General features: G+C 42.8%; 1 protein-coding gene across 1 annotated transcript; it reads right to left on the reverse strand.

The window, feature by feature from the left end:
- Positions 1-307: 307 nt before the first annotated feature.
- Positions 308-22421, reverse strand: SRSF4 (serine and arginine rich splicing factor 4). Its single transcript, XM_077837644.1, has 6 exons — positions 22215-22421; positions 6594-6736; positions 5574-5686; positions 3060-3274; positions 1948-2037; positions 308-1791 (listed from the first exon to the last, which is right to left on the reverse strand). The coding sequence occupies exons 1-6, from the start codon at positions 22319-22321 to the stop codon at positions 954-956; spliced, it is 1506 nt and encodes a 501-aa protein (XP_077693770.1). The 5' UTR covers positions 22322-22421; the 3' UTR covers positions 308-953.
- Positions 22422-25600: the final 3179 nt, after the last annotated feature.

The following is a 25600-nucleotide window of genomic DNA, read 5'->3' on the forward strand; positions in this document are numbered from 1 at the left end:
CGAGGCTCGTATTTCACTCAACTTGACCAATGAAAACAGGTTTGTCAGTTTCACTATAATTCTCTTCTCTATACAATGCCGCCATTCCAAGCAATGCAAGAAAGTGTTTCAATCTGAACAAGTTATTTCCACTGGATTTTAAAATAAGTGTTCAGGAAGACATTTCTTCTAATAGTCTTGGGGTTTTCTGACCCCAGAACTTATATTTTGGGGCTAAATTGTTGCATGTTCCTTTATATTGATTTTTTTTTTTATTGTAAAGAGGCTAATCACGGCATAATTTCATTTAAACCACCACTAAATGTCATCAAGCAAAAATAGTCTTTATTCAAATTTCATGGAAACAGGGATCACTGTACTTTGCAAGACGGGGAAAAATAAAATAAAAAAATTTAATATAAAACAAGGATATTGTCACAATACCAGAATATGGAACTCTACTTTTTATTCCCCTATGGGTTACTGCAGGTATCTATTTTCTTGACTGCGCTATTCACAACTCTGTAAATCCAAAAATATGAAACCAAAAGTAGTATGAAACTTAAGACTTAGCACTTTCACTAAATGGCATACATCAAAGGGCATCAGTTCAAGGGCAAAAATAGCTGAAGTCACCATACCTACCTATAAGTCATCATTCCAACCTTATAAACCCATCAAAGTACACTGCTCCCTCTCTGTAAGGCTGTTCATGGAAAACAAGGCGATTTTGGTGTTCTCGTGAGGATTGTGTTATAAAGGGGACCTTTCTACAAGTCAGTAAATGAGCTGCATAGCCTTGATCTAGAAGGCATTGCAGAAAGGGAGCCCTGTACTGAACGATTACAGACACACCATTAGGGTAGTTAAAAATGTACAGCATTGACATGTGTTCTACTTCAATCACTTGTGCTACAACTACCAAACATGTACAAAAGACTTTTCATATAGTTTCAAGTGTGGTTGCAGCAAGTTTAGGACCTCGAACGAGATCTTGATCTAGATCGGGATGGTGATTTAGAGGCAGACCTAGATCTAGACTTGGACCGGGACCTAGTTTTTGAAATTGACTTTGATCGGGAGCGAGATTCTGATTTGACATTTGGTTTGGATTTAGAATTTGACCGAGATCTGGACCGAGATTCATGACTTTTGTCCATTTCCTCACCCTCATTTTTTACCTCCTTTCTGTCAGATTCTGGTTTTAGATGCTCCTTTTCCTTGGACTCTGATCTGGATCTGGATCTAGACCTAGACCTGGACCGGGACCGCTCTTGGTCTTCCCTCTTTTTCTTCTTGTTGCTAGATTTGCTGTCTCGCTTGCTGCGCCTTTTGCTTTTCTCACTCTTGCTGTGGCTCCTGCTCCTACTTCTGCTGTCATCCCTACTCCTCTTCCTTCCTTTCCTTTTGTCCTTACTCTTACTACGACTCCTGCTCCTACTCTCCTCTCTGCTCTTGCTCCTGCTCCTAGCCTTGCTCTTTTCCCTCTCTTTACTCCTACTTTTCTCCTTACTCCTACTCCTCCTCCTCACGCTCTCCTTCTCTTCCTCCACTCTCTCCTTGCTTCCACTCCTGCTCCTACTTTTACTCTTACTCTTTTCCTTGCTGGGGCTCCTGCTCTTTGCTTTTGCGTCGTCGTTGTTCTGGACAGCATCCTCCGCTTTGTCTTTACTTTTGCTCTGGGTTTTCTCTGCACTCCTGCTGCGGCTCCTACTTTTATCGTTTTTGCTTGGACTCCGGCTTTTTTCCTTTTGGCCTCTACTACGGCTCTTGCTTCGACTACGGCTCTTGCTTCTGGAACGGGACCCAGACCTGAAAATGCACAAGTGGATGGTGACATATCAGACTTGAGCATGGCGTGGCTCTCATTTGCTATTAAATTTTGGTAAACAATAAAGCAACGCCTATGCTGCAGCGTTAGGTCGATGCCTCTTACACGTCCCCAGGATCTCCCCCATAAAAGTATACCTGGATCTTGATCTACTCTTGGAATGGCTGCTTTTGCTACTGCCACTACGGCTCCTGCTCTTACGAGAGTGTCTGCTTCGAGAGCGAGACCTGAAACAAAAGGAATTGGCATTAAGTCATTCCAAGGCCAAGGAAAGAGAAACACCTCTGATCCTGATTCAATAAAAACCCATGTGACTAAAGAAGAGTGAGAGCACATCAGTAACATTCTCTCCACTTCGAGACAGAATAATCCCAAAGCATTTTACAGACTATAGATAGGGACTCTAGAAATGCCTATAAATCACCACAGCACAACATCTTATTTCTCATTCCTATATCCTGGAAATGCTGCCACTTCAGACTGGCAGCCCTGTTCAACTCCAGAAGCAGAAGCACAATGGGTTGCAGGTGGGGGAGCTAGGTCTTTCCAAATGAGCTCAGGTGCCTGGATCTAACAGTGTTTCCTCTTCCACCTAAGCAGAGATTTTTCCCAAAAAGCAGAACATATTTTTTCCGGGAGTAAAACTTAAAGTTTTGCCTGTAAATTTAAGGGTCTGGGTATCTTACAAAATCCAACACTACTAACCTACAGAGAGTTGAACATGAGGATTTTCCTTTCTGCTGAAGCCCTTTTCTTGTGCCATATTGCACACACCACATAAAAAGCCAACCTCTACAGAAGAGCAGGAGGTGTCTCCCAAAAGAGAAATGGTACAGTGGGAAATTTATGAACTTTCAAAGAGGAGAAGGAGTTTTACGGACACTTCTGTATGTTTACTTCTGCCGCTTATCACGCCCTTTCATGCTGTGGTAAAGGGCACACAGTTTAGGCAAGAACCCGACAACACTGCAGTACTTGCGCAGCGTGTAGCTCAGTGGAGCTACAGTCAGTGATTGGCACTCCTAGGTATTATGGTAAAACAAATATCAGGTACTAAAGTGTCCATCACAGAGCACACCATCCGAAGAGCGGTGAACCAATTTTCCGCAGTCATTTATTTCCAACTGCTTTGGGCTGTCACCAAAAACTCCGTTTCCTGGGGACCCAGCGTACCTCTAAGCATCCATGGGTTGGCACTGGCTATTCGATTAGACTGTAAGAGCCACAGCTGTATTATGGACAAACATACCTCGAATGGCTTCGGCTTCTGGAATAGGAGCGGCGCCGTCTGGATCCAGGCCTGTCTTCCACTAACCTAATCTTTCTGCCATTCACTTCTGTCCCATCCAGCTTTTCAAGGGCTCTTTTCATATCCGAATAGGATTTGAACTCAATCACACCTTCATTTTTTCTCCCTTTGTGTGCGTCTGCATATGTCACTTCGCCTGCCTGACGCATATAATCCTGGGAGGAAAGGACAAAAACATTGCCTTTGAATCCAGAGATTTAGTGTTTCACGCTGGTTCTGTTTATTCCCCCTCACTACTCATTTAATCTTTTCTTTAAAAATGCAGAAAGCAGCACTGGTTGACTTGCCTGAGGCAAGGGGGGGGGGAGGGAGGGAGAACAGCTCACTTTTGCACCCTCTTAGTCCTAATGATTATCACAGGTTCCTGTAATTGTGCTCAACAGCCCACACAAGATAAACACAACCAATCAGCAAGGACCCACTGATGTTAGTGAGAATTTTATCCAAAAAGGATTTTTGCAGGAACAGGTCCAGATTTCTGAACATGACAAGTAAAGACACTGCAGCAGTGATTTTGAGGCAAGTTATTATTTGAAAGGGGTAAGCTCGATGCAGTAAAATATGCTCTGGATTGAAGCAAGTTTCTTCTCACTGAGGTGATTTAAAAACGTAAGATTTGCACTCTGATTTTTTACCTTTTACCTTCAAGTTTAAGAAGCCGTGTTTTTAAAAAAGGGAACCGGTAAATGGTGACTGAAGCCCTATAACAAAACAGGGGCAGCACAAGCAGACAGTGCATGCTTCCTTCACCCTACTGCCTAGCTAGTGTACTTCAGACTTGTCCTGGAGGCCCCATTTTCCAGCTCATTCACTCCCTGGCCTCCCTTCTTAGACTGCTCAATGTGGTGATGGGTTTTGTGATGTGCACATTTGTTTACCAGGACCACACAGATTCTGTCCTACCCCAAACAGCCTGTCAGATGGTGCTGACTTTCAGTCAGCACTGATTCAGGCTGCAGTACCAACCGCATGTAGGAGGTCAGTATCATTTTCAGTTCTTGAGTTGCCAGACTCCTGTCTTGAGATGCTTTAGTGCTAACTGCCCCCACACAAACCTGAATCCAGCACAGAATTACTCCATGACATGCTCCAATTGCTTCCGGTATTAAAAAAATATATTTTGAAGATAAGCTACTGGTGGTTTACAGTGTTCTCAACAACATAAAATGCTATTTAAACCAGACCTACATGACAGGTTTGTAGTAAGTTACAGTTTTCACAGAATAAGCAGTTGATGATATGCTTTATATCTGAACTATGAACTAATTCAGCTTGAAAACACCCCTGTGATGTAGATCAGTATTATCTGAATTTTACCAACAGAAAAACTAAGGCAAAGAAGTTCAGTGATTTGCTCAAGGGTGCAGAGGGTGTCCAAGGCAGAGCCAGGATTAGCTCTCTGGCATTCCTGGCTCCCACTCAGATCCAAATATCAGACCTTTGATCCACTTGCAAATTTTCAGCAAGTGAGAACATGTATTCTTGGTAACTCCAGGAGAAAAGCACAAAATAAAGAGTCACCCAAAGAACAAGCAAATGCTTTTAAACCACCCATAGCTGGGATGACGGCTGATCGGTATCATAAGAATGCTCTTTATAAAAAATTTAACCTCTTACACAACAGAGGGCACAGGGTAATCAAGCAGCTACAGGACAATATTTTACACACTCCCCCACCCCATATGCTGTGGCCTATAGTTAGAATTACCCAAGTTTTTCTATTACAAAGTCATTTTCAGCTCCTTACAATTTTTGAGAAATTTTACCTTTTTGACTGAAATTTTGTATGATTGCTCTCAGACTGGAAGAGAATTTTTCTGAAAGTTTCCTCAAACACGGGTGAGTTGTTTTCATGTGAAAACATGTAGTCTTTTGGCTAAAGTTGGAAACTTTTTTCACACAACACCAGCACCTCAGAAGTTGATGAAGGAAACTTCAAATTTGATAGGACTCAATTCCTAGGTCTGATGAAAGTCTGATTTGACTTGGCAGAGTTTTAAAGGCAAGTTTGTTTGTTTGTTTTAATCTTTACGTATGTGCACAAGCTTATGTTAAATGAGAATACTACTGTTCTCCCAAAAGTCCATTTACAACATGCATATATGTAAATGAAGTGGAAGTCTCATGATTCCATATAAGGACATATAGCTTTTGAATATGTGTATTTGTATATGTGTACTACTTCAAACATGTATTCTCAAGTGTGGGTGGGTGTGAGAATGAATTTACACTTACTAAAATGAGAGAATAGAGCTTCTGCAGTAGTCAAATATTTCCAGTGCACAGGATATGATTGGAGCTGTTCTAAATAGAGTGTTCCCTCACAACAAGCAATGCTTAGTTGTTGCAATGGCCACAGGATCACACAAAATTTTCTTGGCTTAACGATCACCATGTCATTTATGCCCTTTCTGATCTTCAACCTCAGGCAGAGTAAAGAAAAGGGCCCCCTACCTTCAAATCTTGCCAACTGCAACGGCTTGACAGATTTTCCACGATCAATCTGTACTCTGTACGGGTGGGAGGACCGTACTTATCTCTTCCGCTTCTTCTATAACCATATCCACCTTTAGGAGGTGACAAGCAGATAGCAATACTTCAGCTAGGGAGGTGGAGTGGCTTAGTCTACACCCCACATAAATAAACTATTCTGCCCAATATGTCAGCAAATACATTTAATCTTTGCCCCACCCTCTAGACTAAGCTAGAGTCTCCTTGATTAAAAAATAAAATTAGAGATAAAAAACATTAAAAAATATAACTACAATACTAGCCCATAATTACAAGGATGTATAATTATAATTACAGTTACATTTAACATGCAATTAAATTTAAGTTATTACAAAAAATTTTTTGAAACAAGAAACCAAATCACTAAAGCCAGTTTACTAATGTTACTTACATTGATTAAAGGTTTTCTGAATATCTGATATGAATATAGATTTTCAGGCACCTATTTCAGTTTAATCTCATCTGTCTCTAACCCTTGGGATCCTCACCACCCAGGTCTAATGGGAAAAGGTTGCGGTCGTCACATGGCTTCCTTTTTTGGTCAGCCAAGGGCCACAAAGGTCAAAGCCACTCATGGAAAGGTAACCCAAGGTCAGCAAATGGAACAGGCAGTCATCTTAGCCTCAAAGGACTCTTTTAATTAAAACATTGAGGTCTTTGTTAAGTCTATGTTAAACAATCACATTACAAACAAACAAATACTTAGAAAATAAACAAACAAATTAATAATAATGGTACAAGAAATTGTGTTCATACATTTATTAATCAGTTAATTAAGTAAATTAAAATATCATACAATTAGCAAATTGATATTCAAATATTTAAATACATTAACAGTTACAAAAACAAATTATTCAAACTTCATATCATGATGTCTTTTTTTAAAAAATTAAGTTTTTTTTTTAAGTGAAATATCGTAATTAAAAAAAAGTCACCGAGATACAAATGCATTTTAGTGCTTACTGCGTCCAGAACCATAACTGCTGTCACGTCGTGGGCCCCTGGCATGTTCAACGATAACTCGCTCCCCACAAAGGTCTTTACCATTTAGCTCATAAACAGCATCATCTGCATCACGCAGATCGTCAAACTCAACAAAGCCGTACCTAGGAGGAGACAAAAGTAACTTAGGCAAAGCTGCACAGCCCAGGATACGGATATTCACCAAGAGCAATTCGTATCACATATGCACTTTCACTGCCCATGGAGCCTGGCCACATAAGGCAGCACCAGACTTTTAATGACCATCAGTAGCCAACTCTCGAGGACTAAAGGCAGGGAGATTTTGACCAAAGGTCCCAGGCCACAGAACAAACATGCTCCCCAATTTGTTGGCCTACAAAGCATGGTGCTACACTTCTCTTTCAACATTTACTACAGTAAAGCTAGAGCAGTCTGGCCGTTCTGGTGAACATGACTGGTTTACTACGAGACCTGGGTTCCATTCTTGGTTCTGTCATAGGCTTTGCTAGAAGTTAGGTAATCTCATGCTATCTCAGTTTCCTCGAACTTTGAACCAGAGGTATTCACCCACATCAGTGTTTGCAAATGGCTTGAGCTCCTGAAATAGAAGGTGCTACAAGACAGTAAAGTATTAAGGCATGTCAAGAAAGGGAGTTATTCAGGGAGGTTGGGTAATGTTCCTCTCCACTGGGGACAGTACTGAGGTGTCTGAGTAATGCGAGTAGATGTTATGGCAATGGGGTTGGACGTATAGTTCATCTGGATTTTCAAGTTAGCTTTCTACCAAAGAGTTTCCCATAAAGTCACCACTCAAACCGCTCTATCAAGCCACCTAGAAATTAACATTTGATATGAATGAAACACATGAATATGTTATGTATGGGTCCAATCCTGCAAGTGCTGGGTGTGTGGAAATCCCAAGTCCTGAAACTGGGAGCTGTGTGCAGAGTGGCTGCAGAATTGGCCCTACGGTGTTTTGTTAGTCGTAAGACCGACCTTTAGATAGAGTCTCCAACAAAACCGTCCACAAAAAAACGCCCATGCAAAATTCCACTGAGGTTCAGAGGCTACGTACAGTAATAGTAGCCAGTGTAAATCAGGTTGCAATCACGGCCTTAGCTTGTGCTTCAAAGAAAAACTGCACCAGCTTTGCTCAGGGCTCTGGATACACACATGGGGAGACAGGAGGGGGAAGATGCCAATTAGGAAGTGAATCTTAAAACTAAGACTTTAATTTGAGCAGGCATTTCTGAGCACACTGTTTTTTGTTAGTTGCTGCAAGACAGCAACACTCTAGGAGCGGCACAGAAGACTGGAAACCACTTGCTTCCCTGATTTAAAGATGCACCGAAAAGCTAATGTCAACATTTTCAAAAGTGAGTGCTGAGACTCAGGAATCTAAATCCATAAATGGTCCAATCTACAGAAGTCAATGAAAAGGACAAGCTACAAAGTAGCTAATCTCTATCACTCACATTTGAGAATAGTGGCTGTAGGTTTTTTTTAAAAAACAGTTATACTGATCTCAACAAACTTCATAAAAGGAAGGTGAATATCATAATTGGACATGGTTGAAAATTTTGAAATTAAAAACGGACACTTTTTTGTGGGTTTTTTTTTAAACGAGAGTTTTCCTATTTTTTTTGTTTTGCCACCCATAACCACAACCCCGTTTTACATATGGGAAACTGAGGCACAGATAACTGAGGTGACATGCCTACGGCCGCAGAGCAACAATGTTGGGAAAAGAACTCAGATCTCCTGACCCTCAAAGTAGTAATGGCATTGAACTGTTATATAAACACAGATATTTTACAACAGAATACAGGTAAACCCCCATTATCCAAATGGCTGGGGGGAACATACCAGAAATTACAAACAATCTAGGTTCAGATAATAAGAGATCACCTATATTTGAAATCCATTCCCCCTTTACTTACCTTCCAAGACCCAAGTTCAGGCTTCAGAGTCTCCCCTGCAATAGCTGATGGCATCACAGCCCCGTACAGCAGTACAGGGAGCCCCGTTTCAGCTGGCTGCAACATCTCTGGCTGCTGTAGGGCAAACAGAATCCTGAACTAAGGTCTGAGCAGGCAAGTAAAGGAGGAAATGGTTTTTATATATCTGGGTTTCAAATGTAAACATACGTAAATTTAAGAGTACACAAATTCTGATCTCTTAGCTTGGATAGTTTAGTTTATAAACATTTTCATTTCCTCCTTTAATACCCATTTAACACTAGAAGATCCTTACTATGCAAATGTGAAACATTTTGATTAAATATTTAACATGAAAATTCGTGTCTGGCCAAGTATCATCGTAGTTGCTTTTTCATGCAAATAAATGCTGGCCTCAGAAGAGGGGCAACATGTGCTGAACTGTGGCTTGGAGCTGGCCCTTGGAACTGCTTAATCACAGCAGTAAATACATCTGTGAAACTTTGTCATTACCCCACTCCTCTTCTGTTTGCACAAATAAAGCAATATCCCCTTACATTGATACAGGAACTCAATTGCTTTGTAACACTATATTAATAGTTACTCCAACCCTTGATTAGGTGTCTCCCTAGGTGCCAGTAATACCATACAAAGTTTTTGACACAAGAAATTAATTTTTTTTACTGAAACTTCAAGAGTGGGGTGGGGAATTTCAGGGTTGCGGAACAGGATTATGTGAATATGGTCCTAATACCAGCTCAACAAACCTACTCTTTCTAAAAGCGCCAAGGGTACTTTTCATGATGAGTACTCAAATCATTCACACCAAAATAGGGGACCCTCAGCAGCACAGCAAAATCTAACACCAGGTTTGAGCACTAGTTTAGGACTGCCTGGAGAATGCAGTATCTACGGAGTCACTGACACCACTTTCTACAGAACCAGAATTTTCCTTGAAGTTTTCCCACATAAGATATGATCAGGACAAGTCCTGCTTAGTGGGATGTGATAGGTACCATGTTACACCTTCTCTCCTCCTTCCCCCCACCCCCAAAAGAATGCTTTAATATTTGTCCCATACCCCCCAATAAAAACAGTATGTAACATGCAACAGTATGTAACATGCAAGCAACCCTAGAATAAACAGGTATTCACGTGATGGATAAGGGGTGGGGGGAAAAATGAGTAAGAGAAATAGATTTTCTGGAGAAAACTTTCAAGGGTTTATTTATAAACGGTAAGCAAAGTTTTATAAAATCAATGAGGGGTGATAGTTGTTTTTAAAGAACATTAAAATCATCTCACGCAACCCAGACATACAGAGGTAATACTGAGCCACCTCCCTTAAAATATATGTATATCACACCACATGGTTTAAATACCATGAATTAAGAATACCTCGAAGCGTAGTTTCACACCACAAGAAACGACAACTGCTGACACAGCCCTAACTGTAGCAACTGAATCTGCTGTTATACGGTGGTAGTGCAAGGAAATCTTTTAAATATCTACTGTTACTGCTTTGTATGTGCCATAAAACTACCTACTAAAAGCCTCAATACCATTTACTTCAGACTGTGTGAAGCAGCATCATTTTACTCTCCATCTATCAAAAACAGAAAAAAAAACTGCAAAAGCACGCACCCCTATTGCTAACCAATTTCAACAGATTAAACCACCTGAAGGAGCTTTATATTAAAGCTGAAGACAAATGGGATTTTTTTTAACCCGTTTAGGGTCCCAAATCCTAACAGGAAATTCGCTCCATTTATTCTGCCATTCCTCCATCTATATGATGCTTTGGGGCCATTGGATTCATACCAGTTGCACCCACATACTCCTCTCCATACACCAATGTACTGAAAGACAATTTCTGAGACACAGGAGGTGCCAACAAGTTCTCCTGGTGCTTGTGAATGGACAGCTCTGGAGCCCTTGACAGACCGAGATCTAGTAGAGATCTAAAAATCACATACTTCAGACGGAACCTGAAAATGGTCACTCTCCCCACCACCAGTTTATGCTAGAACTTCATTGACTTCAATGGAGTTGCATGGGGCTACATCAGGACTCAACTGGGATTGTGGTCTCCTGTGGCTTAATTAGTTACTGCAAACTTATATTGCAGACAAGGTTGCTTAGCATTTCATTTGACTCTAATGAGATTCTAAATAGAATAAGAAAACGTAGGTACAGTATTGTCTTTCTTCTTTTCAGCCAAACCACGGTTTCAGTTTGAATGCTTCCCAAATCTGGACTTTGAGAATTCCCTAAACTTCTTCTCATAGGCACAGCCTGAGGAAACACCTGTAGCAGAAACAGGTTAACCTGAGCAAAGTGCTGTGTTAAGTATTACTTGCTCTGATGGCAGCACTTAACTAGCACAGGTGAGGTCAGGTAAAATATTAGTATTCTTGCTTATGGCCGGAAATACTCTAATTATATCTGTTGAGATTTTCTTGCAGTTATTTTCTACATGTGGTGACATGAGGTAATTCAATTAATTCAACTGGTAGGAAAGCTCTTCCAAGGAATTACAAGGGTTCTGTGAGATGATGGATCATGAAATTGCTCTTAAATGCTGCTTACAGTAGCAACCTAGCTTTCTACAAGGACTTTTTTTTTTTTAATTACAGTATCCATTTGACAGCAAGTGCTAGTTAAGTTTCCATTATTTCATTTGTACTTCTGCCTAACTCAGACACCAGGGCTTGGTTTCTGCCTAAAGGTGAAATATTTTTTCTCCTACATATTTTCTAAAAAAAAAAGTACTGTTTTTGAACTATGAGTAGTGGGGAAGGGAAAGAGGGAACAGGAGAGACTTTTCCTGCTGACAGATGAGACACTTATAAATTGCTGAACTTTGAAATAAACTTGAAAATGTCATGCAAACAGCTGCCGAAGAGAAAGTCAAGCAGTAAGTTTGAAGGAGACGGGACATTTTAAAATTTAAACATCTGAAAATTGCACACTGAATATATGTCCATTATGAAGTATACCTCGATATATTTTATGTGGTTAAATGTCTTAAGAGGTACAGAATGTGTACTGAAGCCAAGTTAGTTATTGTAGGAAGGTTACTTTTGCATTCACAATTTTAAATGCAATTTAATCAATGAATTAACAAGTGTTTTATATTCCAGATATATTGAGCTAGAGATACAGGTATGAAATGAGTTCCTGGTTAAAGTATTTGTTGTGTAAAGTCTTCCGTTCTCTGAGCGGAAAAATGCTGTTCCTTTAAGTTTAGGTGGGTAGTCTGATCAGCCCCCCGTATAAAGACAGACTTGGCCTTCATTTTACACAAAGCCAAAACGAGACCCCCAGATTGAAGGAAGGAGCCGAAACTCAGCTCAGGCACCTCTCTTGGACCAGCAAAAGACTTTGCAGATTTCAAACACTCCTGCTCATCTTCTAGCTTTGACTGGACACTAACCACAAATTGTTCAAGAGCATTTTACACAAGAGATCTCAAGTATGGTGATGAGAAGAGCAAATGGTACCATTTAGTTCAATTTTGTTTCATGTCTGTTGTTGAAAATGAAGGAAAAATGGCTAAAACTGCCTATTACTGGAAGTTAAGTGAACTGATCTTCTGGAAACAAATCTCAAGGTGACTGCTGGCCCATGGAGTATAAGAATTTGTAATGATTTCAGCTAATAAGGAACGTATTTAATTGCCATTAAGACATCCTTGCAGCTGGATAAAAAGTAATGAATTGGACACACTGGGACTATGATTATAGGAAAGATTTCAGCTGATATTTACTGTTACCAAAGCTTCTTAGAGACAATCCTCCTTTTCTTAGAGAGTCTGAATAAATAGGACTTGGTCCTTTAAACAAGTAAGCCAATTTCCAATCAAATTTGGCCCAAAGGTTAGGTTTTGTTTTTAAAGACCGTTTTTACTGAACCTATAAGCAATAAATGAAATGGGAGAATATTTACAAATATTTACAGTATATACACACACTGCACTATACTGCTAGCATAGGAGAATATGAAAGTCAGAGACTAATCTATTTTTGGCCAAGCTGAGCTAAATACAAATAGTAGAGAGACAGCATAAATGGTGAAAAATAATAAGATTCCTGGCTCCTACTTGTGCTTTTTCATCTGCAGATCTTGAGGGATTTCACAAAGGTGGAGAAACTCTATGGGGTGGGGGACTTTGTCTTTGTCCTTTTCTGAAATGTGCCTACTAAACGATCAGTAAACAACCCCATTTTTCAAGTGAAACGGAGGTACAGAGACTGACTTACCAAAGGTAATAGCAAACCAGTGCCAGAGCCAGAAATGGAACCCATATTTCCCCAACACCTACTCTTGCACCAGACCACAGTTTCTAGAAGTAATAGTTAAGGAAGTTAGTTTGTTCAAGTCATTGTAGGACCATTGAATCCATGTATATGGTAAACGCCAAAGAAGGGACTTCTTTACCAGCCTCTAGGAGCTTCTGAAATAAGTGAGAAATGTGCCATTGAATTTGTTGGTTGTTTATATAACAGGGCCATGATCCTAACTCTGTGCTACCATGCATGTTCCCTACTAACCTGTGACATACTGAAAGCCAGGCAGGTGCCCCAACTCCCCCAAACCTTCCAACAAACAGCCTTACACTAAGAGTTGAAATGATAGCAGTGGCCTAGAGAGCCTCTGGGGATTCTGATAACAGCTGGCCATGGGGGCATAGGAAACTACTACTGGTTTCAGAGAGTTGCAGAAAATTGGGAAGGGGAACAATTTAAAAACTGTTTTAAGAGACAGGGCTCAATTCCCATCATTACTATCATTAACTTGTAGCACTTGTGACCAATATTGCAAGTTCCTTCAATGTCCTAGAAAAAACTTACTGAATTAACTATTTTTGGTGTGCAATATAATAAATGCATGTATGTATTATTTGGGCCAGGATTGCATGTAACCTCTCTGGGGCGGCAATGTGATGTGAACCCTAGGAAATGTTATAAACTTAAAAGGACTGTATTGAACAATGTGCCAGACAAAAATCGACGTTTGGGACAAACAGTGTCAAGTGGTTTGCCACCAGGGTATTTTCTAGCACAGGGGTGGGCAAACTACGGCCCACGAGCCGCATCCGATGCGTCAGCTGTTTTAATCTGGCCCTTGAGCTCCCACTAGGGAGAGGGGTCTGGGGCTTGCCCCACTCTGGTGCTCCAGATGGGGAGCAGGGTCGGGGGCCACCCTGTGCAGCCCCCAGAAGCAGCAGCATGTTCCCCTTCCTGCTCCTACACATAGGGGCAGCCAGGACCCTCCGTTCCACATGCTGCCCCCGCCCCAAGCACAGACCCCCACAGCTCCCATTGGCCGGGAACAATGGGAGCTGCGGGACAGTGCCTATGGACAGGGCAACGTGCAACAGAGCCGCCTGGCTGTGCCCCCGCGTAGGAGCCGGAGAAGGGACATGCTGCTGCTTCTGGGATCCGCTTGAGGTAAGTGCTGCCTAGAGCTTGCACCCCTGAGCCACCCCTTGCCCCAGACCTGATCCCCCCTTCCACCCACCAAACCCCTCAATACCAGCCAGGAGTACCCTCCTGCACCCCATATCCCCAGCCCCTGCACCCCCAGCCAGAGCCCTCACCTCCCCCTGCCCCGAACTCCTCATTTCTGGCTCTACCCCAGAGCCTGCACTGCGAGCCAGAGCCCTCACCCCAACCCCAATTTCGTGAGCATTCATGGCCCGCCACACAATTTCCATACCCAGATGTGGCCCATGGGCCAAAAAGTTTGCCCACCCCTGCTCTAGCAGGAGGTGAATGCAAATTCCCCACCTCCTGGTTATGCAAAAACCCAGCCTTGGGAAGCTACGCTCTGAGGAGAGGACCATTCTCTGCTGATCACCTGTTCCCAGAGTCTCAAGATCAAATGCCAAAGCCGTATAAAGGAAAGACTATCCTATGGATGGGTGTGCTAGTTCTGGTTCTGAATCTGAGACAGTTATGAACTTGTAACCTCAGGGAAAACCCAGCAGGTGACTTTGAAGGACTGACATCTACCAGAGAGAAAGGCCGAGGCTGGGGTGACCTCTGGTCAGCTTTTTGACATGCATGTAGGTTTATTTATTTAAGTGTTTTCTCTGTTATGCTCTCACCTTCAAAATAAATACACTTGCTTAAAATGATCTGTGTGAACCTGTGACTGCTGGCAATTACAGCTGTTCATAGCCTTCAGAGAGAAAGCAAAGTACAAACTGCTGGCCTGTGTAGACAGTTTGGCTTGCTGGGGACATCACAGTGTAAGCAGGGAACTATGCAGCCTGGAAAAACCCTAGTCACAAGGGAGACGAACGTGGGTCTCAACCCAAGAGATGTGATGGCTGAGGAACTGGTGACTTAGAGTGGATGCTTTCGAGGGACCATAAGTGGGAAATACAGGTGCAGTTGCCACCACCTGTGACAGCACTGACTATAATCAACAGCTCTTGGCATTTTTCCTTCAGGCACCAATGCTGGTGCACATGCACTAGGGAAAAGGCTCTGTGATTACCACCACCTCTCGCGTTTGAGTTAAGAACATGCACATTAACCCTGCGATCCTAATTCTCTGGGTTAGGTTCATGCTGTTATTTTGAGTAATTACTACATCTCAGCAAATGCAGCTGACTGGTGAGCTGCAATAACTCTGTTATTCTCTGGCCACTCCTTAGGATGAAATTCCCAGAAGCCTGTCGCAAGGCCTTGAGTGTTACATACATGTAAAGAATTTAAGCTGGGAATTGGGCTTTGTGCGGGCTCCTGACGGTAGAATGGATTTCACCCTCTAGCAGAGACTCCTAGCTATGTCAAGCTACATGTGCTGCTAACATACATGACAAGTATGGGCACGGGGACAGAGTTACAGATGTCTAAGGTTCTTCCAACAGTGGATGGCAAATTAAAGTGTTCTTGTAAAAGTGCATCTTTACTCCCGATTTCCTGATTTCAGAATCTTGTCTTTGAAGTGTTAGTTCAGTTACGGTATAGAATATGTCTCACACTGAACACCTAACTGTGCCTATGAAGTGTTCCTGATTTTTTTTAAAAAGATCTTTTTATTAAATGTTAGACTGTACCTGTGGATTTGTCACTAACTATATTGTTATACATTCCGTGCACACTTAGATAGCTACACTGCATAACACATCAGTGGTCTAATGCAGGACATTAACTATGCTTATTTTATTGGATACCTAGGTACATGCATTATAGCACCAAGAATCCCCAGTCAGGATAGCGGTTCTATTGGGCTAGGTGCTGAGCCCATCTCACACCACAAAGTTTAAAATCTAACTGAGGCAAGATGCAAAAAGTCGTGGTAACTGGAAGGGAAGAGGGGAGGGAACCAGTAACAAGAACATGTTTACAGTGATGTCTCCAACTTATGAACTCCAAAGGGACTGGTACCAACAACTGGAGGGAGAAGAGAGGTACTAAGCAGGAACCAGGATAGATGCTAATAACTAAGCTGTCCATGAACTCCATGTGATCTGGGCTGGTAGGGGCCATGACACTTGTCAAAGGCTTTGGCATATAAAGTTTAAAGGAACTATAAGTACTGAATTCAGCCATGATACGGTAGTTCCCACATACTCTTATGATGTACATCCTACCTCCAGCCTAAGGCAATGCATTCCTGTTTTTGTGGAGTTCACAAATTGTGTTTGACCTTCTGAAAACATTAAGAACTGCACTGATACAAGCTACTGGTATCACTGTGAAAACCAGTGACATTTCCAAACTGGTCCATGGAACACTGGCTGGGGTTACAGAAAACCAGGTAGGTTCATGATGCTGTCTCTCCTTGTTTACTGCTGCTATAAATGCCTAGCCTCTTCAGTGGAAAACATACCACTTTATATTTTGTCCCATTACTTATCCAAAAGTTAAATGGGATAAAGAGCCTCTTACTTCTAGGTCACTGGTTCAAAGTACAGTGCACATTTGTAATCATTACCATCTTACAGCTGTTTGGTCTGTGTAGTAGAGGGTTTCAGTCCAGTTCCCACCAGGCAGGCTCTAACTGGCCCTCTCGTTGGCTGCTTCTGCAGAAAAGGTGAGGACTGAATGGGAACGGAAACAACTCCCCTCACACCTTGGGATGGACTGCTCCACCGCGGCCCCAGGTTGTTCTGTGTTCAGAGCTGTCAGTCTGGCACCCTTCACCAGCGATAAATTGAACTAGAAGCAAGTGTTAATAGTTTCAACCCTCTATACGGAGGTAATCAGTTCTGCACACAACTTTCTAAGTTTCAGAATTCTTTAGGAAAAAATATTTATAGCCATCCAAACATCAAGAACCACTAAACCTGACCATCTTTTCGAAATTGGCATCTGTGCCAGAGACACAGAACATCCAGATCTTCCTGGTTATAACTCCTAGTTAACGTTCTTATGAAAAGATTAGCATAACCAAGATTTTACCCAATAATGAAACACTCAACTACATGCTCCACAGAAATAATGCCATAATCTAATCTACTAAGCAGCCAAAGACAGACTCCCTTAAAGTTGGCCTGCAAAAGGAGAAAAAACTGGGCCTGTTTTGCTACTTTATCAGGGATGAAGGCAACCTGCAAAGGTTTTTTCTGCTTGCCTTCTTACATGAAAGCTTCAGGTCCTGTCTGAACATGGAAACTGACTGGAGAACTAGTAAAACTATATAACCAGAACCAAGGGTACAACAGTGAACTATTAACATGAGAAGAGATTTTTTAGAATGTTTGAAATTTCACATGTATTTAACTTTAGTGACTAGTTACTACTTTGGAAAAAGTAAGTTTCTGTTAAGATTTAAATATCTTGCTCATTCAATTGAAGTGTTACAGTTCAAAAGAAATACCCCTGAGAAATCCCAGAATGCTTCCAACAAGCTGAGGAAGAACAAACTGGACACTCCATCTATTTCTAATGTAAAAAACAAGCAGAAACACACCTCCGAGGCCTTCATATTAATAAAGCAGAAAAGAAGGGCACCAGCAGAATTTTCTGTAAATCACTTGCAGGTCAACTTAAATTTTTCTTACCATCTAGATCAATGTAAATACCATTTAGTGGCATCCAATATATTTGACTGATTTTTAAAGTTAATGGGTGCTGAGCACCTTTATTTATGTGCCTAAATAAGGATTTAGGAACTTACCTCTAGGCACCCAAGTTTGACACTTTTGGCTTTGATCTCTGTGCCTCAGTTACCCATTCGTTTAGCGAGATATAATACTTCTCTACCTTGCAGGGGTATTGTGAGGATAAATACATAAATATTCGGGAGATGCTCAGATGGAGGGCAGATAAGCACCTACATAGAAGCTTTTTTCTTAAAAAATTATTAGATTTCAAGTTGGTGTCCCTGTAAGTGAAAGTGTCCAACTCTTAGAATTATTATTGCTTGCCTTTAGTAAGTTTTTAAAAGATAAAAGCAAGCTGAAATGCCCCATTTTCCAGGCATCTTGTTCATGCACTTCTGACATGCATGGTTCCAGCTGCCATCAGTACAACACTGGCTAAGAACAAGGTGAAGAGGGAGTGGAATCTAGGTGCTGTAATTAAAATGGAAACGTTCAGTATGAACTAGGTTTTCACTCCCTTCCCCTTTTCAGGTAAATGCTGCTTTAACTACTTAAATTATAAACTCTAATCATCATTAGTGGTGATCAAGATCCAACTCAGCTTTTTTGGACTTTCTGATAATATTGCACTCCAGTTCCATTTTCTGCCAATGCATTTAATCTTAGCTTCACCAACTGCTAAAATACTGAATAGCTAATCTCCTGCAGGCTAAGCAGTTAAGATAACCAGCAACTTTCTAGAAGAAATTGACAGAATCTCATAAGTCACCCACTGTGCAGTAATTTTTAATCATTTGCTAAGCGCTGCTAAAAATAAGTTTTGGAGAAAGGATCAAAGGGCAAACAAAGCGAACTGTAAAGTACCCTCACAAAAACTCAATGCAAGATTATGCTGCGTATAAAGACATTACACCTGATATTTTTTTTTTAAAAGTAGATTTTTGTCAATCTGCCATTTTAAATTCAAGCCAAGTTAACTATAGCTTGTTGAAAGATTTCAAAACAGATGTTGAAATTAAAAGGATTTTTTTTTTTTTTTTAGGAGAAATTGTTAAATTACTCCTAGAAATATACATAGGACTGAGCCACCTAACTATTTGAAGAGATCAATTTAATTATAGCAATAGCAGGTGCCACAGTCAATGGTGACTTCCATCTTCCTATTTTATATCCCGCATAGTTTTAATTATCCATAGCTTTCTTAAATTCCTTTTGTAGTGAAGATCTCCACATGTTCTCCAGAATGGCTTTTTTCTTGAAAATGGAGCAAACTAGATTCATCCACTGTTTTGAGTTTTAAAAACATTCTCCTCCCCTGTGCCCATGTGTTCAAATGATAATGTATAATTTCTTTAAAATGTTGAAAGACACAAATTTCAGACTTGGGACCACATTACAAATGGGTCCCGTGGGCAGCCTCTTGCACCCACAAAGAGTCTCAGTGAGCACGGGGAGTTGTACAGGTCCAATTGCAGTATTGGGACCATGCATTTATATAATTCTCAGTGAAGCAGAAAAATGAGCAGGATAAAAGCTGGTTGCATCGTTTAATGACCACGCTAATCTAGCAAATTTGACAGATGCTAGTTAAATTTTACAGACATTTTTCTATTTTGGGGCAACTTCAGTTAAGAGATTCAACTAATCAGCAGTTCTCTCCCAGGGAAATTTAATGCAAAAAACTAGCATTTGTGCATCACTGAGGTTGATAAATCAGGCATGCAGGACAGTCAGAAAATTCCAAACTTTAAGGTTTCTACTTTCTCAGTGATCATAGGTTTCAGAGTAACAGCCGTGTTAGTCTGTATTTGCAAAAAGAAAAGGAGTACTTGTGGCACCTTAGAGACTAACCAATTTATCTGTCACTTTGGATGGGCTATCACCAGCAGGAGAGTGAATTTGTGTGGGGGGGTGGAGGGTGAGAAAACCTGGATTTGTGCTGGAAATGGCCTAACCTGAAGATTACTTTAGATAAGCTATTACCAGCAGGACAGTGGGGTGGGAGGAGGTATTGTTTCATATTCTCTGTGTATATATAAAGTCTGCTGCAGTTTCCACGGTATGCATCTGATGAAGTGAGCTGTAGCTCACGAAAGCTCATGCTCAAATAAATTGGTTAGTCTCTAAGGTGCCACAAGTACTCCTTTTCTTTTTTCAGTGATCATACTGCATCTTGCATATATGTAGTACTCTCTAATCCTGTTTTCCTAGTTGCATATAAATCTTAATATCTGATTTAATCTTTTTCTTAACTCTCAAATCTGGGTGCATTTCTTCAGATTACTCCGATTTTGAATCTCCTGATTCTGAATCTAACAATTTTAATAAACTATAAAAAGATGCCCAAGAGAGCCCTGGAAGTTTAAATCTTATTAACAGACTGGGCTGAGAAGCAATGGTAGTGAATTTTGCATGTGTTTCAACCCTAACTTGCATGGCCCCAGAAAGAAAAGGTAGGTTCAGTGTCCAGGGCCCATTCAATCCTTAGGCCCTTATAAGGTTTTGAAGACAAGTTTTAAGCAAGCTTAAGCCCCACTTTGCTATCTAGGAAAATAGTATTAGCATCTTCTTATCAAAAGTTGTGCTTCTGAACAGTTCTCTAGAAGATGCTAACACGGATCCCAATCTTACTCATCCTAAGTGAAATCAATAGGAAATGTGAAAGCACAAAGAATGCAAGCTAAGGACTACAATCTCCAACACAAGTAGAGCGAAGGTCCAGAGGCCAATTATTATGGTGAGGTTTGTAATGTAGATTGCCTGCTAGCTAGGAATCAGAATGAAGCCTCCAGTTTATTACACTGAAGCCAGAGATTCTTAAACTATTGTCTATGGATTGATCACTGGTGGTCTGGAGCATTTGCTGCTGGTCCATAGGCCAGTTTGGTGCTTGCTTTCCTAGTTTCAAGTAGCTAATCACATTAAGATAAATATTGAATATTTTCCCAAATAAGCAATTATAGTTGCCACAGGGATGCTACTATGGATGTGAAGTGGGTGGGGAGTTGATCCATGAAATGCTATTAGGACACAGTCCACATTATGAGAAAACTTGAAAATCTCTGGCCTAGCCCTACCTACCATATGGTACTAACTTGCAGTCATTTGTAGCAGAAGCCACATGGCACAGCAGTAATCTAGAGGGAAAGATTCTGTATCTAAATATCAGTCCACTATTAGGTTCCTAATGTGTCTAGACAACAAACAGTAAGTTCTTAGAGGAGCACCAACTTGAAATCCAGGCAACTTCAGAGAATGAACTGTAGGTACTAAAATTGTCTGGTTCCGCAACCTATTTTTGTAGTTAAACATCCTCCTATTTTAAGAAGTGTTCCTTTCTGTCTGTTTGTATGGAGTTTTCACACAGCAACAGCACAACTCTCTATACAGGGCATACAGAGTGCTTTCAAGTGTACACAGTAGAACTGGAAAACAGAATGTTCAAATCTTTCAGTTACAGTAATCTTTAGTATTACCTGGTGCAATAAATAGCAGGTAAAAGACAGACATGTGGGTTTTTTAAAGGCTGTGCCTTCAGTCACCTTTTAAACCTGTTATGGGCCAAACCACCAATAAGACCATAGAGTATTAAATCTTGAGGACTCCTTTTAGCTCAAAAACTAACTTTAAGAGGCTCCTCATCCCCTCTCCCAAAGGAAGCCCTAGCTAACTGTATACTCTACACTCCAGGCAGGCTTTTCATGTCACCTACTTATAATCTTGCTTGGGAAGTAAAAACTTCAAGACTCATTTAACTAAGTTCCAGAATCTAAACCACCGATTTTGCCCACATTAAGATTCCAAGCTTGGATAGATGGCAAAGCAATGCAATAGCAGGATGTAAAGGATCCCGCTGTGGCAAGATGTCAGTTGCCAGAACTGCACATATAATCATGAGCCATACTAGGACTACTGTCTGGATCAGTAGTGACCTTCCCCCACCACACCATTTCCCCCATCTACTAATCCACAGTGATCACAGTTTTAAGTGGGATCGATGGATAAAGGAAATATTGCCTCCATCATCAAAGGCTGTTGGCCTCTAACCCAGACATCAGTTTGCACCAGTTAGGAAAGGTGAGGGGAAGAGGTTTGTGAACAGGACTGCCAGGTTGTGACAGCCTCAGCAAGGGAGATTTCTAGGCACAAGGCCCCCCTCTAAGGGAAATGCTCTGCTGGACCCCTCTCTACACAGCCCATTGCAGCCACGTTTAGCGCTACTACTAGCTGTGGGGGGAAAGGAGGAAGAATGTGGAGGGTATGACTCGCCTGCGGGTCACAGGAAGCCTGGGGCTAAGCTACTGAGAGACCCCACAGGCAGAGACCCCAGGAGTCCTGGCCCCAGACCCGTGCCCCGGCCACGAGGCCAGGCCGCTGGGCAGAGAACCCAGGAGTCCTGGCTCCCCCCGCCCATGCTGTGCCGCGTGGGGCCAGACTCACAAGTAGCGAGCCAACCCCCTCACCCCCACCTGTCGGCGCCTGCGCACACAGGGCCCGGCCCGGCCCGGCTGCGCTCAGCGCGCGGGCCGGCAGGAGGCCGGAGGCGCGGGCCAGGGCCGGCTCGGCTCTCGCCCGCCGGGCCCCCCACGCTGCGCTGCCCGGCCCGGGCCCGCCGCTCACCCGTTTTTGAGATCCACCTCGAGGATCTTGCCGTAGCCCTTGAAGAAGCGCTCGACGTCCCGCTCCCGGGCCTGGTAGCTGAGGCGGCCGATGTAGACCCGCGGCATCTCCCCGCCTCGCACCCTCACCGCGACCGGCGGCGGCTGACTCAGCGCGCGGGGGGGGGCAAGAGGGGGCAGCGGGCGGCGGCGGCGTTACGCGCACGGAGGGGGCGGGACGGGGCGCCGCTGGCACGTCACTTACGTCGTCGCCGCGCGGGGAGGGGCGGGGTGACGTCACATCCAGCAGCTTCCCCGCCGCTCGGAGCCGCGCCTGCTGCTCTTCTTAAAGGGGCCGCTACATGGAACGGGACCGAGCCTCCCTGCCTAGGGTGGCGCTCGCTCAGCCACGTCTCTGCCCCTGCCAGGGCGCTGCCACGGTCATGGGCAGCAGGCAGTATGGTCACGTGGCACACTGGGCGCCATGGCGATGGGTGGTGAGGTGGTACACTGGGTGCTGCAGTGAAGGATGGGTAACATGGCACACGGGGCACCCCAGTGAAGGATGGGTGACGTGGCACACTGGGCACCCCAGTACAGGACCAGCCGCTTGGCACACTAGATGCGACGGTGAAGGATGGGTCACGTGGCACACTGGGTGGCATGATGAAGGATGGGTCACGTGGCACACTGGGTGGCATGGTGAAGGATGAGTCACGTGGCACACTGGGTGGCATGATGAAGGATGGGTCACGTGGCACACTGGGTGGCATGGTGAAGGATGAGTCACGTGGCACACTGGGTGGCATGGTGAAGGATGGGTCACGTGGCACACTGGGTGGCATGGTGAAGGATGGGTCACGTGGCACACTGGGTGGCATGGTGAAGGATGAGTCACGTGGCACACTGAGTGGCATGATGAAGGATGGGTCACGTGGCACACTGCATGGCATGGTGAAGGATGAGTCACGTGGCACACTGGGTGACATGGTGAAGGATGAGTCACGTGGCACACTGGGTGGCATGGTGAAGGATGGGTCACGTGGCACACTGGGTGGCATGGTGAAGGATGAGTCACGTGGCACACTGGATGGCATGGTGAAGGATGGGTCACGTGGCACACTAGGTGGCATGATGAAGGATGGGTCGCGTGGCACACTGCGTAGCATGGTGAAGGATGAGTCACGTGGCATACTGCGTGGCATGGTGAAGGATGGGTCACGTGGCACACTGCGTGGCATGGTGAAGGATGGGTCACGTGGCACACTGGGTGGCATGGTGAAGGATGGGTCACGTGGCACACTGCATGGCATGGTGAAGGATGGGTCACGTGGCACACTGCGTGGCATGGTGAAGGATGAGTCACGTGGCACACTGGGTGGCATGGTGAAGGATGGGTCACGTGGCACCCTGGGCACCCTGGTGAAGCATGGGTCACTTGTCAGACTGGGTGCTGCAGTGAAGGACCGGCAGCTTGGCACAGCTTGACAGTGAAGGATGGGTGATGTGGCCACGCAGTGTGCCAGATGCCACACTAAGAGGCAGTGATGTGGTGTCCTGGCATACCGAAAGCCATGGCCAACGATGGTGATATCACCAGGTGGTGTGCAGATGTAATCAGTGCTGAATTTGTGCCACAGCTGAGCCTCGGCACCTCAAGGCTTTATCATTCATAGCCCTGGCACCTCTTTCATTACAAATTAAGCCCTGGATGTAATCCTTACCCCAAAATTGTGTGAGGCTCTATTAGAGGTCCTGTTCTGGAGTCTTAATCTGCATGGTAGAGTAAATACTACAGAAGTTCTAATAGCCTGATCCAAAGTTCATTAAAATCAATAGAAAGGGGCTTAAGGGGCTTTAAATCAGTTCCTAAGTCACACTAATGACTCGAAGAGACTTTTGTGGATACTTCAATTTAGTGGATGCCACAAATAAAAAAAAAAAAGGTGTCTGACTCGCGCAATGCACTTTCTTCATTTGACAAGCGTAGTATTGATTATGCATTATGTTGGTACATGGTGTAAGAGTAAATGTTCTGTAACATTTTGTAAAAGTAATAAGTTCTCTAAAGCCTGTTGTGTTTTATTGTCAAGTAAAATAAATAATACGAATATTTTTCTTGTCTATATACATGCTTAATACTGTGTTTAAAGATCTCTTATTTTTACCCCCTGACTTACTCAGTTGGGGACAGAAATGTAAGTTCCTAGGGGCCTCAAGATTAAGTGACTGCTGAGTTTTGAGGATCTACATTTGGACTAAGGTGCTAATTAGCAGTTAGGCACCCTTTGTGGCTCTAGCCTTCAGCCTCTAAGGTCAATGCAGTCCTGGATCTATCTGGTGAGATGGCTAAAGTTTGTCAGTTTATTGCCAGTTGTGCTGATTTCTATGATTTTTTTTTTTTTGTCCACTACACTGAGAACCTCCAAACTCATTTCAGCTAACAGTCACACAAGAATCACCATTCAGATGGATTGATCAGTGGGGTCAGGAGTTGAACTGGTAATTTAGGGTCTCATGTTGTGAGGTGCTGAGGATGTAATTTTCACTGTCACTTTTCAGATCAACCTCAAATTGGCACTGACTTTTTATTGTGTGATAACCTGTCCTGTACAATGGACTAATGATGGAATATTGCAGGCTGCTGCATATGTTTGTTGAGAAATCAGAATCCTCTTAGGATAAATCCGGAGATGATTCTGTGTATTGTGTATCAGCTCCGCTTAGCAAAGTTAAAGCTGGAAGAGCAAAACAAGACAGCAAAAGATTTCTGGGTGTTATACTAACAACTGTGATTTTACATATCTTCATTTGCAAACACCATTCATCCCAAAAGAGACCAGTGTATTTTGTCAGCTATATACAAGAATCACCTCATCCACCAATGAAATGCAGCTATTTCTGAGGTGGAACATGGCAGCTTTATAGCAGAACATAGTGACACTAAACAGAAGTTTACAGCAGGAAGTGAAGGAAATATACCATACACTGCTGAAATTGCAAGGGGAATTTAGAGGGGTAGAATGGAATTACCTCCCAGTTGGAATTCAGTCAGAATACCAGGATAACACCACAGCAGTTGCTTAAAGTGACCAGAAATGGTCAAGACCTAGGATTTCTCTCTCATGTGGGGGGTGGATATTATGTGTAGTTGTCACCGGGGTGGAGCTGGAGGAGTTTGGCTCAGCACAGCCCCGTAGCTTGGACATTGACACCGGGGGAAGAAGGGGGCCGCAGACTGCATGGTTATGTTCATATTCAGAAGTTCACATACTTAGTGAAAAATCCAGTCTCAGAAGCCTTTTTAAACGTTATTAAATAAGAAAAAATAAAATACATATTTATGATTGTTCAATATAACAAATATTCAAGCATTCAAAAAATTCAAAGATTCAGAAATATAAAAAG

This window comes from Eretmochelys imbricata, chromosome 19 (assembly GCF_965152235.1).
Source record: "Eretmochelys imbricata isolate rEreImb1 chromosome 19, rEreImb1.hap1, whole genome shotgun sequence".
Taxonomy (NCBI): Eukaryota; Metazoa; Chordata; order Testudines; family Cheloniidae; genus Eretmochelys; species Eretmochelys imbricata.

Coding starts and splice junctions, on each gene's coding strand:
- SRSF4 (XM_077837644.1), bottom strand. CDS start 22,321: ATGCCGCGGGTCTACATCGGCCGCCTCAGCTACCAGGCCCGGGAGCGG. Junction 6,737..22,214: donor GAGGTGGATCTCAAAAACGG/GTGAGCGGCGGG, acceptor GTCTCCTCCTAG/GTACGGCTTTGTTGAGTTTG. Junction 5,687..6,593: donor CAGTTATGGTTCTGGACGCA/GTAAGCACTAAA, acceptor CACCTCCTAAAG/GTGGATATGGTTATAGAAGA.